The sequence below is a fragment of the Megascapheus bottae genome, chromosome 24 (genome assembly GCF_031878675.1).
Source record: "Megascapheus bottae isolate mThoBot1 chromosome 24, mThoBot2.hap1, whole genome shotgun sequence".
Classification (NCBI taxonomy): domain Eukaryota; kingdom Metazoa; phylum Chordata; class Mammalia; order Rodentia; family Geomyidae; genus Megascapheus; species Megascapheus bottae.
In genome coordinates, this window is record NC_143532.1 from 6,246,666 (window position 1) to 6,264,530 (window position 17,865).

At 49.2% G+C, this 17,865-nt stretch overlaps 1 protein-coding gene across 1 annotated transcript; it reads right to left on the reverse strand.

Annotated features, from left to right (window-relative positions):
• Positions 1–500: 500 nt before the first annotated feature.
• Nudt7 (nudix hydrolase 7) lies at positions 501–7,390 on the reverse strand. Its single transcript, XM_090357254.1, has 4 exons — positions 7,305–7,390; positions 4,231–4,387; positions 3,164–3,322; positions 501–2,911 (listed from the first exon to the last, which is right to left on the reverse strand). Exons 1-4 carry the CDS (start codon positions 7,382–7,384, stop codon positions 2,549–2,551), a joined length of 759 nt encoding a protein of 252 aa, XP_090213380.1. The 5' UTR covers positions 7,385–7,390; the 3' UTR covers positions 501–2,548.
• Between the last annotated feature and the right edge of the window lie 10,475 nt (positions 7,391–17,865).

Sequence of the window (17,865 nt, forward strand, 5' to 3'; positions counted from 1 at the left end):
TGTTTTTTTTTGTCAGTCCTGGGCTTGAGCTCAGGGCCTGAGCACTGTCCTTGGACTTTCTCAAGGCTAGAGCTCTACCACTCAAGCCTCAGCAACACTTCTGGCTTTTTCCTATGTATGTGGTACTGAGGAATCGAACCCCGGTCTTAGTGCATGCTAGGCAAGCACTCTACCACTAGGCCAAACTTGGGCCCTGGCTTTAATCACTTTTATGATAAGTTTTTCCTGGGGCTAGCCATCGACTAAGACCTTTTACCTGGACCTCCAGTGTAGCTAGGATTACTTTCACACCATCACACCCAGCTTGTTGGTTGAGACATGATCTTGCTAACTATTTTTCCTAGGCTAGCCTTGAACTACTGGTTCTTGAGCCACTGTGCTCAGCCCAGACTCCCTGCTCCTTTACCATGGGCTGCCTGGATGGCAGAATCCCTTTACAAAATTAGGGACTGGGATAAGGAGGTATTTTGAGTTGTCTGACCAGCCCTACCTGAGCTCTTGAATGCAGGCACAGGGGACCAGACCCTCCTAGGGTGACCATAATAAAGATAATGGAGATGTGTTGAGGCATAGAGTCTCCGGTTGCTTCTCTTTATATTTGATCTGGAGTTGATGTTTATTCATTAGAGCCTTACCTTTCACTGTCATTAGATTCCCTGTGTAACCAGGCCCCTGCCTTGGCTCTTTGATCTGGGACCTCAGCCATGTCGGCTTCTCTTAAAAACCAGGCAGACCTGTGCAGTTCATAGATACAGCTCACAGGTAGGGCTGTTTCTGCAAGGCTGGAGAGGTCAGCCACATAGCCAGCAATTACACCGCTGTCAGCCTGTAAATACACGTTGGCAAATGTCTCTGTAATTGTTCTGAAAACAGTTCAGGCCCATTCATGCAGGGCGAGTTACAGAATGTTAATGGCGAGTCTTTACCCAATGTCTGCTTTTGTGGTGGGAGTCAGGTGGGTGCTATTTAAACATGGATGGGCATAATGCAGTGGGTTGTGTATTTTTCTCTGCCAGGTTTCAGAAAAATTAGACCCCAGCAGTGATGAATGACTGTATGGCTGATCGATAGATGGCGTTAGATTTGCAGTTGAAGCAAATGGTTTGGCTTAAAAAAGAAAAAAAAAAGTGTAATAACTACACTCAGTAAGACAGAACATGGCCTCAGCAGAGCTGTGGTTGGTTTGGTTCACTGCCTGGCCTCTCTGCCTGGTGCATCGTGTTTTTTTCACAGTTAAACAAGAGAATCCCAGCTGAGTGTGAAGCATGCCAGCGCCGACGTGATCTCAAGGCAGGAAATTCAGAATGTTTCTGCCTTGTTTTTGTTTCCTGACTTTTACCTTGGAGCTGGTGCTTGAGATCAGTGTCTTTCTCCCCTGAACATCTTGAAATCTGCATGGGTCTCTCTCCCATCTGTTGGCCTCTCATGGTCGTTAACTTTGCCCTCCTGGGTGATGCCAGCCAAACCCCGCCCCCTTGGACATCTTGTGGACCATGCAGAATGGACATGTGAAGAGTCAAGATTGCATGTAGGCTAGATGAGGTGGCTCAAGCCTGTAATCCTGTACTCTGGAGGCTGAGATCTGAGGGTCGCAGTTCAAAGCTAGCCCAGGCACTAAAGTCCATGAGACTCTTATCTCCAATTAACCATTAGAAAAGCAGAAGTAGTGGTGTTGAGGCTCAAGGGGTAGGGTAGGTAGCCTTGAGCTGAAGAGCTCAAGCCCTGCACCCGGGCCCAGAGTTCAGGCCCTATGACCAATAGGAAAAAAAAAAAAAAAAAAGAGAGTTGCATGCCAGATTCTAACTGTTGGCAATTCCTTGAGCTCTTCATGAGTTGAGAGAGGGTCTTGCAAAGGCTGGCCATGAATGGTGAGCCTCCTGCTCTCAGCATTCAGAATAGCTCAAGTTATGTATCCGGCCATTGGCAAGTGGTGTTGTCTGTTTAGTCCAGTCTCTGCTCCACAGAAACATTCAGAGATCCAACTCTGACCATGAACCCAACTTAAACTGTTGTGGAAGGAGGCAGGCTAGATTTCCTTTCCTTCCCTCTCTCCCTCTTTCTTTCCTTCCTTCCTTCCTTTATTCCTCCTTCTTTCTCTCCTTCCCTCCCTCCCTTTCTCCTTCCTTCCTTCTAAGAAGAAGATAAGTAAAAAGAAAATAAGACTTTCTCATCTCAAAAATAACCAGAGCAAAAAGGGCTGGGATTGTGGCTTGGGTAGCAAAGCATCTCTCTGCCTTAAGTTCAAACCCTAGTACCTCCACCAAATACAAAAGAATCAATGAATTGCCTTTTACACATAGAAGCACATAAAATTCATTAAATGCCTATTGGGTGTCAGATACTCTTCCTTAAAGGAGTAGGAAAAGTACCACAGATTGTGGACGAAATGACTCAATACTCTAATTACATTCTCCCTGGGAAGCAGGCAGGTTTGAGCTTCACAGTGCAGGAAGGGCATGGGATTCCAGGTACCACGGCCTTGCTGGTGTTCTGTGCAGATTCACAGGGAAAACTCTTGGGCCATCTGTGGGCTCACAAATCTCACACGTCATAACTTGTTTGTCCCATGTTTCCTAAGGAAGAACTTCTGATAAGATGACGTGAGATCGCTGAGATTAAATTCAGTCTCAAAGGAGGGCCTTTCTTCTAAAATAATTAAGGCCACCAGCACCGCCAGTTTTGCAGTCACTCCTCTGATTTTATACTGGAGACCACTTTCGGGGTCTGTGTACTCAAAGCAATGAACGATGAACTGGTCGTCGGGCTGGGTGATGAGGTGATGGTAGTAAACATCCGGATGGAGGAAGTAATCCAGAGGCACGAAGAATACCTCTGCGACTTCATCAGGATTGGGCTGGGCCTGGAAGCTGTGGTCTATAAAACCCACCACTGGGGTTATCAGTGTGTCTTTCTAAAGGCAAACAATACAAATAAAGCCACAAGTTAAGAAGTACAGTGGTATCACTTCCAACGTTAAAAGCCTGGGACCAATGGCTCACGTCTGTAATCCTAACTACTCAGGAACCTGAGATCTAAGGATCAAAGTTCAAAGCCAACCCAAGGTAGTGGCTCACACCTGTAATCCTAGCTACTCAGGAGGCAGAGATCTGAGGATCAAGGTTCAAAGCCAGCCCGGGCACAAAAGGTCCAGCAAGATTCTTACATCAAGCAGGTAGGGCGCCAGGCAGCAGGCCACCTCCACTTGCTGGGGACGCAGTCCCACTTCCTCCTGGGCCTCCCGGAGGGCGGTGGCCGTGTCATCCGAGTCCATGGGCTCCCTCTTTCCTCCAGGAAAGCAGACTTCTCCAGGTGATCTGCTTAGCTGTGGGGAGGGGTGGGGGAGGGAGGAGTGGGGGGTGAGAAGGGAACTGAGATTGCTTTCTAATTCTGGAAACCATTTGGTCACTTCACAAATACTCGCTCCATTTCTGTGATGGGCCAGAGGTCCAGATCCAACTCCAGTGGATAAGACAAAAAAGTTCTCCCTGAATCCCTCTGAAAAGATACACTAGGGGCTCACACACACCTATAATCCTTGCTAACAGGAGGCTGAGACCTAGAAGCTCATAAGCCAGCCTGGGCAGAACATTATATTTTCAAAATAACCAGAAAAAAACAAAACAAAACAAAACAAAAAAGCAGTTCTGGGGTTATGGTTTAAGTGGTAGAAGCAACAGGTAGGCAAGCAAACTGAGCAAACACAGGCCCCGAGTTCAAACCCCAGTACCCGAAAAAACAAGAGTAATCCTCGCTACTCAGGAGGTTGAGATTTGAGGATCACAGTTTGAAGCCAGCCCAGGCAAGGGAGTCCATGAGGCTCTTACCTCCAAGGAAACAGCAGGATAATAGTGCCCAGGCCCCGAGTCCAAGCCCCAGGACTGTCATTGCCCCCCCCCCCAGCTGGGAACAAGAATCGTCTAACCCAAAAATGCTACTATCATTTGGTTAAACACTAAGATGAAGGAATTTACCTTCAAATTAGATTTCTTATTTTTCTTTTCAAAACCATTGAGGGAAAAGGAGTGGGGGAAGAGCCATGTCGTATCAAGGCTTCCTGAATCTGTCATGAATCTGAAAGTCCATTTGATAACGGTGGCTTTAAAATATATGCAAAGTGACAGCATTGTGTGTGTGTGTGTGTGTGTGTGTGTGTGTGTGTGTGTGTGTGTGTGTGTGTGTGTGTGTGTGTTTAACATCAGGGTGTCAAGCTGGAGCCTCTTCTCCACCTACCTTTTTTGAGCGGAGGGTAAAGAGCAAATGGAGTCTCCCACCCTTAACTGACAGTGGTAAAAGGACTGAGTACTTCTGAGCTGTTAAGTGAGAATATTTGGTCCCCACATCAAGTTTTCTCAACCGGGCCTTGGCTTCGTCGACCACGTTTTTGCTACTGTGAACACAGAAATAGGGAGGGTTACTCTTATTAAAATTCCATAGACACAGGTCTTAAATACCACAGCAAATCCCACCCCCATAAAATTAACATACCGCAAAAATAAATAAATAAATAAATAAATAAATAAATAAAAAAAAGCATTGAGCTGGGCACAGGCCTCTTGCTTGTGATCCCAGCCACACAGGAGGCTGAAATCTGAGGATCAAGGTTCAATGCCAGTCCAGACAGGAAAGTGTCAGTGAGACTCTCATTTCCCATTAACCACCAAAACCCCAGAAGGGGTGCTATCTCTCAATGTGGTAGAATGCTAGCCTTGAGCAAATGAGCTCAAGGTCAGTGCCTCGGCTCTGAGTTCAGGTCCTATGGCTGACAAAAGAAAAGTGGGGGGGGGCAGGGTTTGAACATCAGCAGCATAGGGTAAATGAGGATGAATATGGCCTAAGTAGTTGATTTGCAAATACAGAAAGAGAACCGTGAGAGTGGCTGGAAGTATTTCAGAAAAGAGGGGCAGGAGAGAAAGAGGGAGGGAGGGAGAAAGGGAGGGAGGGAGGGAGGCAGAGTGAGTGAGTTGGAGCAGGATGCATCATATATGCATGTATGAAAGTGCCATAATGAACCCTCCCCCTTGTGCTATGTATGCTCACAAAAAGTAATAAAAAAAAGGGGGGGCCGGGAGTTTGGCCTAGTGGTAGAGCGCTTGCCTAGCATGCACGAAGACCCCCCAAAAAAAAAAGTAGTAAAAAAAAATACAAAATTAAAATGAAATGGAAACAGAGCAGATATTTTCGTAAGCAGGGTCATGATCCTGCCTTTGTCTCAGCTTTGTGTGTCTCGAGAGTCACCATTTCTGAATGATGGATGAGTTTCGCTGCTCGCTTGTGCCATGGGCTGCACAGCAGTCTTATGTTCACATTCACCTAGAATCTCAGAAATAAAAAAATCTTTGTAGCTACACTGAAGGCCTGAGATCTTTTAGATTTAGGGGGAGCACCCAGGCCAACAATAGCCATCCTCTGAGGAAGAGGAGAGGACACAGAGAGATGCCTACAGGGAAGAAGGCCTATGAGCTGCCACAAGCCAAGGAAGCACAACACATGGAGGGCAAGGACACGCCCCAGACTCTTCAGAGAGCAAGGTTCAAGCCCCAGTACTCTTAACACACACACACACACACCCCTGTTTGGGAATGGCATGCTTGAGCCTCCCGTTTGAAGGTCAACTTGAAGTGACTGGTTCGCACACTGACATACCAGCTGGCAGCTGCTGCCCAACGAGAGGCTGGTCACCACTGCCACCAAAGTGTCCCTGCATGTTTGCTGAACACATTATGCACCTTTCCATGTTACAGCGCGTTCCCTAAATGTAACTGAGTAACAGCAGTGGATTTTTTTTTTTTTGGCCAGTCCTGGGCTTGGGCTCAGGGCCTGAGCACTGTCCCTGGATTTTCTCAAGGCTAGAGCTCTACCACTTGAGCTACAGCACCACTTCTGGCTTTTTTTGCTATGTATGTGGTACCGAGGAATGGAACCCAGGTCTTCATGCATGCTAGGCAAGCACGCTACCACTAGGCCAAACTCCCGGACCCACAGCAGTGGATTTCTAAATCAGGGCCTGTGCTCTTCCCTTACATTTTTCTCATGGACTTTTCTGCCTAGGATGGCATTGAACCTCAATCCTCAGATCTCAGCCTCCTGAGTATCTAGGATTACAAGTGGAAGCCACCAGTGGCAGGCCTCTTCAGACTTTTCTCAAGGGACCCCAGCACCAGTTACAGAAACCAGCAGACAAAAGTCTGCAAAAAAAAAAAGGGGGGGGGCTGAGAGCGTGGCCTAGTGGTAGAGTGCTTCCTAGCATTCACAAAGACCAGGGTTCGATTCTTTGGCACCATATATACAGGAAAAAGCCAGAAGTGGTGCTGTGGCTCAAGTAGTGGAGCGCTGGCCTTGAGGAATGCCCATGGACAGTGCTCAGGCCCTGAGTCCAAGCCGCTGGACTGGTAAAAAAAGAAAATGTCCCTGTACACCGTTGGGGCTGGCCCTGGGCCTGAGCAGGGGTGGCCCCACACTCTTCCCAAGCCTTTCTCATTTAGTTCTCAGAACAGCCGGGGAGGTGGGGATAGGTTCAGAGGTGACTGAGTGCAAGACTTGTGGTCAGGTGGAAGCAGCCACTGGGGGACTGGATCCTGGGCTGCCAAGTGAGGCGCTGCCAAGTGAGGCCCTGCCCTACCCTCCCGTGATCCTGAGATCCACTATTCTGTCCTCAAGAGGCCCAGGGATCCACTGTCCTGTCCTGTCCTCAAGAGGCCCAGGGATCCACTGTCCTGTCCTCAAGAGGCCCAGGGATCCACTGTCCTGTCCTCAAGAGGCCCAGGGGTCCACTGTCCTGTCCTCAAGAGGCCTAGGGATCCACTGTCCTGTCCTCAAGAGGCCCAGGGATCCACTGTCCTGTCCTCGAGGCCCAGGGGTCCACTGTCCTGTCCTCAGAGGATCCAGGGATCCACTGTCCTGTCCTCAAGAGGCCCAGGGATCCACTGTCCTGTCCTCAAGAGGCCCAGGGGTCCACTGTCCTGTCCTCAGAGGATCCAGGGATCCACTGTCCTGTCCTCAAGAGGCCCAGGGATCCACTGTCCAGTCTTGAAGGGATCTTGTGGCCCTGTCCTGTCCTCAGAGGATCCACACGTCCACTGTCCTGTCCTGAAGAGACCCTGTGATCCGCTGCCCAGGGGATCCGGAGATCCCCGGCGAAGGCCGGCACCCTCCTGGACGCACAAAGTGCAAAGCCTTGGGTCCTCCGCCGGCCGCCCGGGACGCTCGCGCCCTGGCCGGGCCCGCAAGCTCGGCTCCAGCCGCCAGGCCAGGGCGGCCCCACGGCGATGGCGGCGGAGCCGGCGTCCAGGCCGGGGAGGATTTACCTGAGCGGCTCCCGAAGTGGACGCGGTCGCTCCATGGCCCCCGAGAACGTTTGTTTACCCCGGGAGTCGCGCGTGGGCATGCGCAGAGCAGCCCTGGTCCTGGGCGGGCCGGAGGCGGGGCCTGGGATGGGAGGCGGGACCTAGGGCGGTAACTTGCGGGGCTGGGGGCGGGGCCTGCGGTGAGAGGCGGGGCCTAGAGTGGTTACTTGCTGGGCCGGGGGCGGGGCCTGCTGTGGGGGCGGGGCGGGGCCGGGGCCGGGGCGGGGCCTGAAGGCAGGTCGCAGTCTCTTGGCAAAGCTGTGCCTGCCCAGCTCCTGGTTTCCCCCACAGTCAGGAGATATCTGAGAAAGGTTTAAACTGGGAATGGAGAGATCTTTCTAAGCCAGACGCTGGCGGGTTATGCCTGAAACCCTCACTACTCAGGAAGATGAGCTCTGAGGATTCCAGTTTGATACCAGCTTGGGTAGAAAATGTCCATGAGACTCTTCAAGTAGCCACCAAAAAGAAGTGGAGCTGTGGGTAAAGGGGTAGAGCGCCAGCCATGAGCTTTCCAAACAGCTCAGGGGCAGTATCCAGGCTGTGATCACACACACACAAACCATTTAGGTTTTCAGTTTGGAGAAAACTAGAAGCCATGAAGGCAAAGCAATCACAATGTACAATGCATCATGACAGGTGTGTGTGCTCAACACAGAGCCTCAAGGTTACTCGAGGTTAACAGTAGAATCTTCTAGAAGAAAAGACTGCTGCCCTTAGCTCTGCACAGACTATTGGGTCACAAGTAGTGTAGTAACATCATCATTCTGGAAAATGCTCTGAGGAGAAACAATTATCCTCCACAAAGATCAGGCCAACCTGCCAAGCCAACACCCACCATGCAAGTCTCTCAAAGAGATCACCTGCCAGGGGCGAAGGAGGAGACCGAGGCTTCCCTTCTGACTGCCAACGGGAACCTTGCTTTGAGCACCCCTGAGGCCCATGCCTCGCTGAGCCATGCAGAGACAACCAAGCACCCCTGCCCGGAGGAGCCACAACACGAACAGAGACTCACAAAGGATCAGCTGTGGTGCTAGGCAGGTGTGGGCTGCCTCAGAGTAAGGGGTAAGAGCCCTGGGGGGGGAGGGCACGGCTAGAAAGTCATCATGTTTGCCTGAGGTTTGGCAGTGGGGCTGTGTGGGTTGTGGCAAGAGAACAGTTCCTGCATGGTGATGGTGGTGGGGAATGTTTCAGAAACATAAGCTTTCTCCATTTCTTCCTCATCTTGGGGGTGATTTGCGGAGCTATTGGAGTGAAACCCACGGGAAGGCTTTCCGATGAACTCTCCCTCATCCACAGTACAGGGGAACATTACACACAGCAGATTCTTTCCTCCTCTGCCACCAACTCAGCTTTTCTCCTTCGGCGTCGTGACTCCAGAGGCCAGGAGAGGCCCAGCCAACCCACTGATATAGGACTGAAAAGACCAGAAGTCTGGAGAGAGTTCTTTAAGGACTGGATTGAATAGGAATTTGTGAATGGGTCAGAAGTCTTCAGTGTCAAGGTCACAAGGTCAGCCGAGGGTCATTTGATGCCACAAATTCCACCCTGCCCCATTTTTTGTTTTATTTTGGCCAGTACTGGGGCTTGAACTTGGGGCCTTGTGCTCTTGCTTCTGTTTTTTTTTTTTTTTTCTTTTTTCTTTTCCCCCTCACTTAAGGATGGCAGTCTAGCATTTAAGATATGCCTATACTTCCACATTCTTGCAGGATAACTGAAAAGTCTTTCAGATGTATTTACCCAGGCTGATTTTAAACTGGAATCCTCAGACCTTAGCCTCCTGAGTAGCAAGGATTGTGGTTGTGAGCCACAACTCCCTGGAGAGAGCCTGATGCAAGTTCACACTGTGTAAAGTGGGAATTAGAACTCAAGTCTGAAAAAACTAAATCACAAGAGCAGAAGTAAGAAGCCAAGTAATCAGTGAGTTGGGACTCTATCCTTGCTTTCTGGGGAACAGGTGTGAACTGATAAAGGTTTGGAAGAGGGGAAATGCTTTGGGAACTGCGACAAAATGTCAATGCTGGAAATGTATTTCTGGGTGCCTCAAGTGAGATTTCATGGATGGTGTTTTAAATCCATGTTTAATTTACATGGTATAATAATAAAAACAGGCATCTGCTGGCATATTAAGATGCCTTAAAATTGGGAGTTTCTATGAAGCAGGACTGCCAAAAAGCTGACAGCCACACTTGTGCGTGATTACTGGCCCTGGTTCTCTCTCTGCATGCCTTTAGAAATCAAGCTGCAGATTACCAATGTCTGATTCCTCTCCAGTCCTGTAATCTTTGTGTAATAGAAAAATCAAGGAGGTTAATTACCAGTGACAAGGATGATGGGACATTTGGTATCTAAATGAAGGCCTGTCTACAAGGCGTGTGGGGCCTTGTCTCACAAAGAGAAGCAGTCGGCTCTCAGTTAGCACGAAAATTAATTGTGAAATTGGCTGGAGAATTTTCCATTGCAATGCATAGCTCAGCTCCAGAGGTAGACACAGATTGGCTCTCTGGGGGAACTGAGCCCTTCTGAGTCTCACCTCAAGACCTTTCATGGACCCACCCAACGGGAGCTTCCTACTACATCTAGATTAGACTCTTGACCTCTTTGACCTTCCTGGTGAGCTAGGGCTGGCATTCACTACATTCCTCCCCAGATCCACACTGCCAAAACTTGCCCAAGCTGGTGCTCCTTTGAATCTATGCGGATAGACACTTTTACGTTTGCTTGTGTAAGTGTTTGTTTGACTGCAATGATATATAGGATATGCACACGTGGATTGCTCACTTCAAAGATTCTTATTTGTAGCCAGGTGCTGGTGGCTCATGCCTGTAATCCTAGCTACTCAGATGGCTGAGATCTGAGGAACAAGGTTCAAAGCCAACCCAGGCAGGTAAAAGCCCATGAGATTCCTATCTCCAATGCACCACCAGAAAACCAGAAGTGGAGTTTGTGGCTCAAAGTGATAGAGTGCTAGGCTTGAGTGAAAAATCTCAGGGAGAGTGCCTAGGACCTGAGTTCAAATCCCTTGGCCGACCAAAAATAATCTTATTTGCAATGTGTGTCTTGACTGATTTAAAATGTGGCTTTCAGGGCCGGGAGTTTGGCCTAGTGGTAGAGTGCTTGCCTAGCATGCACGAAGACCCAGGTTCGATTCCTCGGTACCACATACATAGAAAAAAGCCAGAAGTGGTGCTGTGGCTCAAGTGGTAGAGCTCTAGCCTTGAGAAAGTCCAAGGACAGTGCTCAGGCCCTGACCCCAAGCCCAGGACTGGCAAAATAAATAAATAAAATGTGGCCTTTTTGGTACTTGAGCTAAGAATGCCTGGTTTGAGAAGATACCATCCCCTCTCCCCGTGCCCAGTACCGATAGGGAAAGGGCTGTCCCTGTGTACCAAAGGCTAAAACTAAGGTAACTAAAGTTTGCTGAGCTTTATTGACCTTCCAGGAAGCCCAGGGAAGGAGTGTGGATCTCTTTTCTATCCCCTGTGTCCTCCCTGCAAAATACCTCCATCTTGTATGGCCCCTGCCTATGAGTATCCCATCGAGGGTGAGGGGGCTGCTGGCTCTGGGGCTCTGGGAGGACCCCCCCCCACCTCCCACCCCATGCCCCCTCTTCTGAGAAAGTGCATCAGCATTGAAATCTTTCATCTAATGCTCAGGGTGGAGTGCCCTGCGTGTGTTTGATGGTGTTTTCAGGGAATGAAACTTTGGTTGCAGGGGCTGAGCGACCTGTGGCTGCCAATCTCACTTCTGCTTCCTGTTGATGACTCCCAGGCCACAGGATGTGTAAGTAACAACACATGGCCTGTTCCTGGCTGTGTCTCACCGAAGGAGCTCACCTGAGCTTAACCCTGCTCTTGGTCAGGGCTGTTCTAGAAAACACTGTCCCAGCTTATGGCCACCTGCAGAGAAAAACGTCAGAACCAGACTAGAGAAATTGTGCAGTGAGGATTGTGTGGTAGACTCGCCAGCTTTCTAGCTCGTCTGATCACATAACCTCTGGGAAGTTGCTTTTGGCTCCTCTGGAAAATGGAGACAAGTGTTTTAAACTTCCTGAGCTGAGCTGTTGGGAGGATGAAATGAAATCATGAATGGAATGTATTTAGCTCTGGGTCTGGTCCCAGCAAGTATTTGAAATGTTTATTAAAAAGAAAGGAGGTCATGGGTTTCAAGTCAGACCTGAATCTGCATGTCAGCTAGCTGTTTATTAGCTGTAGAATCGTGATCAAACTATGTAGTCTAAACCTGCCTTTTTTCCTGGAAAATGGGACCATGTCCATCTGTTAACCCTAAGGCTACTTGGAAGTCACAAGAATAGATAATTATATATTCAGAGTTGTGTGTGCTGGTACTAGGGCTTGAACTCGGGGGGTTTAAGCTCTTTTTGCTCAAGGCTGGTGCTCTACCACTTGAGCCACAGCCTCACGTCTGGCTTTTTGCTAGTTGGACAGAAGGGTCTCCTTCATGGGTTTTTCTGCCTGGGCTAACTTTGAACCATGACCCTCAGATTTTCCTGAATAGCTGAGAACACACGTGTGAGCCCCCAGAGCCAGGGTATGCACAGCTTTTTATTTTAAACCACCATAAACTAAGCATGAAGAGCATCCTGGGTGCTCTGTGAAGAATTTCTCCTTAAACTGCCTGTGAGCTGCCATATTGGTACAAACTGTGTTCGTGCGTTGTGATGGCTGGTCCTGCTCACAGCTGCCGGTCCCTCTGACAGCCCTGTTTACCTAATTTGGTTAGGCTGCTACACAGACAAATGGGCTTTCCTAGGATAAATGGGCCATGAAAGCAAAGGGAGAAGGCGTGCATGGAACTCTGATTTCCATTCTGTCCCAGAAGAAAAGCAGAGAAGGTTGCCAGCTGTGAGTAAGGACCAGATTAGAAGGCAGTCGTTTGATTGGCACCCTGCTGAGACACAATCTTGTCAGCATGAGACCCGCCCAAGTGGTAATCATTTGTAATTACCTCCCAGCCTTTCTCTCAGGACACACAAACACTTTCTCCATGACTCCTCCCCTCTCCTCTCCGTCTCCCCCCCACCCCCAGCTCAGCCAGAGAGGCCAATTTATTCTCATTTTATGATTAAAAGTCAGAAGGCCTGCTTTTAATAAGCCTTTTCTTACTGTGTGCTCGACTGCCAAGCTTCTAGAAATAATCTTCTGGGAGGAGAAATATCACCTACTTGGGTTACCTGGGCACCTGACAGTTTGCAGGAATATTGGTACAGTTTTATATTCTTCGAGTTTCCCCAAAGGACAAAGGAAGCAATGGGTTTTATGCTTGTAGTTTAACTCACACCCCAGAACCCCAGACCCTGCCCCCCTCTCCCTCCCCCAACTGGGGTTGAAGAATGAAATCTCACCCACTGGGCTGCACAGTTCTGGTTCCTTCAGAGATCTTTCCAGAACTGAGGCCAGCACTGTGCATCCTAGCGCCCTGAGCAAGCCTCAGGGTCTGAGGTTACCACGAGGACCCCAGTATGTATGGGAAACCCTGAAGCATATGGGATGCACAGCTATAAAAATGACTTCTACTTTGATTTACTGAGTGCTGGTGACTTTATTGTTGAGGGTTCAAGTCCCACTTGAGAGTCTGGGCTATGACAATCTGGATCTTGAATTTGAGTCAAGGTGTTGGCAGAGATCAGGGGCCCTGGAAGCATCAGAGTGAAAGGGACTTCCCCCAAAACCCATCCCCTCTAGGCATCTCCTATCTTCATAACAAAGGAGGACTTGACCCAAGGCCGGGGCTGTAAAATCCCTGATAACAACTCAGATTACAAAAGCAGTTAAACCAGGTGCGGTTACCAGAATTCCTCCCCACCTTACCCCACTTTGCCTGCCAGGAAACTTTCCCTTGTTGTCAGAGCAGCGAGCCAGAAGCCCACCGAGAGGATAGGTCCGTTCAAACAGCAAAGGTGTCAGTGGTTGCCCCAGACATCAATCAACTATGTTGAATTCCATTGGCCACCTGTGTATGGCCCGCCCAGCCACATGGCTGGCGGTCTATAAAAGTAGCCTGTAAGATTAGGTGGGGCCGCTCTCTCACTCACATCTTAGAGACGGCTGTGACCAGTCAGTATGATTCTCCGTTTTTTGTGTCAGACTCGTTCCTTTGATCACGGACCCTAATATTGGGGTACTGGACCCTAATAGGAGGACAATCTGACTCATTCTTTCTTTAGAGGCCATGCCAGAGCCTTGATGCTGGTTCCATCAGCAGACACTGGGGAGCTGAATGGGCAGATTTGATTGAACTGCATGATCCCCATCCTCTGTTTTTAATGGGTCAAAGGGAACAGGTTAGCTCAGAGACCAAAGGGCACCGTCCAAGGGGCTGGTGACTGGACATCAGGAAATGGGAAATAAAAACACACACAGGCATACCAGCATTCATCCTTTTTTGTGTGTCTGCCCTGAAGCATGAACTCATGGCTCAGGTGTTATCCCTGAGCTTATTTTCTTCAAGACTGAGGGCTCTACCACTTGGAGCCAGAGTTCCTTTTTTTTGGCTTTGTTGTTGGTGGTGGTTAATTGGAGATAAGAGTCCCAGGGACTTTCCTGCCCAACCTGGCTTGGAGCCTCCATCCTCAAATCTCAGCTCTCAGCTTCCTAAGCAGCTGGAATTATAGACGTGAGTTATGGGTGCCCAGTTCCTCCAGAATCACTATGTGATGTCCAACACTCAGAATCTGGGTCTTAAATACAGATAAGGCAAACACATAAACCAACCCTTTCGGGTGGGCATCGGGCTTTTCCCCACTCATCCTGCCCACCCCTTGTCGGAGCTCCTGTGGGACTCTGTGTCCCCACACGTTGGCTCATGTCCTCTTCCTTCATCTTCAGAGCCAGGCATGGTTTGTCTGTTTCCTTCATCTTCAGAGCCAGGCATGGTTTGTCTGTTTCCTTCATCTTCAGAGCCAGACATGGTTTGTCTGTGTGCGTCCTTTTTCTTCTTTGTTTTTTTTTGAAGTCCCATTAGTTCTTCTGTCTCCCTATTCCACCTCTCAGGACAGTTGGGACACCATTAGGTTCCCCTTGATAATACAGGCTAATCTCCTCAATCTAAAAAACCAGCGCAGTTAGCGTTCTTCATTTCTGAAGCCTTTATTCCCCCGTGCCGTGGAATGGAACATTCACAAATGCTGGAGGTTAGGAGCTGAGTGTTTTGGGCGACTGTCATTCTGCCATACGAAATATTGATGGCCTGTTTGAATAGAGATATGGTCCCCGAGCTCTGTGGGCTATGGCTGCATGCACTAATTTCCTCTCTGCAGTCTGCACTTTCACCAACGTTCAGATTGAGCAGTTACTCTGAAGGACATGTTGAGCTTCCCAGAGGTGAACAGACGACTCAGGATGAGTTCTTTCCCTAATTATCAGACTCCAGGGAGGGGACCTGGAGACCCTTAAGATAGTGGCTGAAGAGGGGGGCTTCAAGAGCTAATTAAATATCTAATATTCTTCAGAAGCCTTGAGATTTATAGCTGGTGCTTCTGTAATTGGCACACTCTCTCCTGGAATGACAAATGGAGGCACTGGGCACATTTTGTGCCTCAGGTGATTGCAACCAAGGTGATTAATTTCTGGGAGATTAATACAGGAGGCTGAAGGCTGTGTGTTCTGTAATCAAGTAGAAAGCATTTGCTCCAACCTGGATTGAATTCCAGCAGAGGAGTGCAGTGGGGAGGGGGACGAAATGGAGCCAGTATTTCCTGAGTTCCTTAGAGATGCTGTACTGTTGTGGAGGAGTGTGCCAAGGTGGTGTGCTTACTGACAAAAACCCAGAGCCATCCGGATGCCTGTAATTTTATGTTTGCCCAAGAATGACACAGTTGTGAAAAATGGGCTTTTCTACTCAGATGAGACCTCTCCTCGCTATGTCATGTCTCAGGCTATTTTCAGTGATGGTGCTTGAAGACCTTAAAGAGCCTTTCTCCTCACGCCAGGCTCAAGCTGGCGTTGCTATGCAACGGGAGCCTCTCCCTGGGCACTCTTCGCTCAGAGCTCCAGTGAACTGGACCTTGGAAGTCATCAGAAACTATCACAAGCCAGGCACTGGTGGCTTATGCCTTAATCCCAGCTACTCAGGAGGCTTAGATGGGGGGATTGCCGTTTAAAGCCAGCCTGGGCTGGAAAATCTATAAGACTCTTCTTACCAATTAACCATCAAAAAGCCAGACGTGGATCAAGTGGTGGGGTGCCAGCCTTGAGAAAGAAAAGAAGAAAAGCGTAGCACCTAGGCTGTGAGTTCAAGCCCCAGTACCAGCATAACACACAACACCGCAATCATGCGTAGAGGAAAGAGGAATTGCTCTCCACGTTTTCCCTCCAGATTCCCTGTACCACACAGGGTCCAGCTGTGTGGCCGTTCTGCTCGTGGTTCCCTTGCGCACTAACATAACACTTATGGATGGCTCACCGTGAGTCTAACGGAGGGCTCCGCGCTCATCACAACCTGTGAGTGTCTGTGCCACTGCCGGTGGATGTGCTGTAATGACAAGGATGAGCTGCCTGCCGGGTGAGGTCTGCAGGCTGAGGCCCCACAGCAGGGTCCCTGGGTCCCACAGCTCACGTCTGCATGGTGGCACTGTGCTCTTTTCTGCTGTGCAGTCCCGGAAATATTTCCTGAGGCAGGAGAGATTGCAGCTCTGGTCTGAACCTTTATGTTCACACAAGTCCTGCTGTGGGAACCCAGCGTCCCATGTGACAGAGTTCATGAGACGACACCCTGGAGGAAGGAGAAGGCTGGATCCCTTAAGAGGAGTGTCCCTGGGGAGGGGAGATGGTGGCCGTCCCTTCCTTGTACTGACCGCCACTCTGATTCCACCCTCTCTGTTTCCAGAATCATACACGACAGATTTTCTGTGGTCTGAGGTTGTCTTGTCACAGTACCTTGGATGGACCAAAATCGGTGACACTGTTTCCTGTCATTGGAGAGAGAAACAATTTTGTGTAAATGGGTCAACGAACGGAGGTAGTTAGAAACCAGCTTGTTTGTTGGTGGTGGTGGAGGTCATGGGCCTTGAACTCGGCCTGGGCCCTGCACGTTGTCCCTGAGCTCTTCAGCTCAAGGCCACTGCTCTACCCCTAGAGCCACAGCACCACTTCCTGTTTTCTACTGATTAATTGGCGATAAGAGTCTCACATTCTTTAGTGCCCAGGCTGGCTGTGAACTGCAATCCTCCAATCTCAGCCTCCTGAGTAGCTAGGATTACAGGTATGAGCCACCACGCCCAGCTAGAAGCCAGCTTTTGAATGCAGACAATAAATGCAGAGAATAACTCTTTTTGCTCTTCCAGCCAGCTCTAGTAAGAGCACTGGAGAGGGGTCATTTTAGATTAAGATTAGTTTCTGATGGTACCTGGATTTAAACTCAGGGCCACACTAGCTAGGCTAGGCAAATTGCTAGTTAATCCATGTTCCTTTTTTTTTTTTTTTTATCCTCCTATATATGCCTTCTGTGTAAGGAAGGACCGAGGGTAGGAACCACTGTCCTTGGCTTGGTGGTTGGGATGGAGTTCTTACTGTTTGTCTAGACTGGTTATAAGCCACCCTTCTCCCAATCTCTGCCTCTTGAGATTATACGCATGAGACACGCTGCCTGCCTGGCTCATTGTAGGCCCTGTAGGACCTGGAAAAGAAAGGGTCAATAAAGTAGGTGCATTGTTTGTAGGTTCTATTCTTTTCTGATTTCTAGTAGGTCGAAAATAATCTGTGGCCAAGATGGGGGCGCTGTTACCATCTAGCAGGGGAGTGCCTGCTGGATGCGGGGTGAATGGAAAGGTTCCTGTTTCGTACAGAGCTTCCTCTCTGGGCCTGGAACCTGGTCCCTGTTGACTCTGGGGGCTGGCTGATGACATGTTGTGTGTTTGTTTTCTGGTCCTACAAGATGCTAGGTGGTTCACATCTGAATTATAATGAGCAAAACATCTCCAGGTATCTCCATCTACCTCCCTGCTGCAGGTTGCAGCCACTGGTGATGGTGTTGATTTTGAGTAGAGGTTGTGGCACTTGATTGCCTAGCTTCTCTTCATGGCTCTCCTCAACTATGAGGCCCTGGGGGGTTGGGGGTGGGGGGACGGGGTTACATGGAGCTGGATATTCATATTTCTCTTTCCCACTGTGTGGCTGGGATACTGCAGTTGGAGAGGCAAGCCATCATTCTCTTTGATAAGATAAAGAATAAAAAAAAGTGATTGGGAAAAATGCTTGGAAGACAGAGTTTGGCCCAAGAAGTGTTTGTTGCTGTTTTACTTCCCAGGATAACTCAACCACAGAGAGGGTGGGATATAGGACAAAGTTTTGGGAAATGCAACATTCAGGATTACATACAACCAGAGGACACACAGAACAGGACAGAATAGAGGCAAGTGAGGAGGAGGAAAGGTAATGTCAAGAGACAGAGATGGGGAGTCATTGGTCAGCGTGCAGCAAGCTTCTTGTCTTGGTAAGCACTGTTTGGGCTCTGGGGTGCATGCTCTCTCCTAGTCCTTTAGACATAAGGATCTAAGAGAACCCCA

Coding starts and splice junctions, on each gene's coding strand:
- Nudt7 (XM_090357254.1), bottom strand. CDS start 7,384: ATGCCCACGCGCGACTCCCGGGGTAAACAAACGTTCTCGGGGGCCATG. Junction 4,388..7,304: donor CCACTTCGGGAGCCGCTCAG/GTAAATCCTCCC, acceptor CTGTGTTCACAG/TAGCAAAAACGTGGTCGACG. Junction 2,912..3,163: donor TGGCGCCCTACCTGCTTGAT/GTAAGAATCTTG, acceptor GTTTGCCTTTAG/AAAGACACACTGATAACCCC.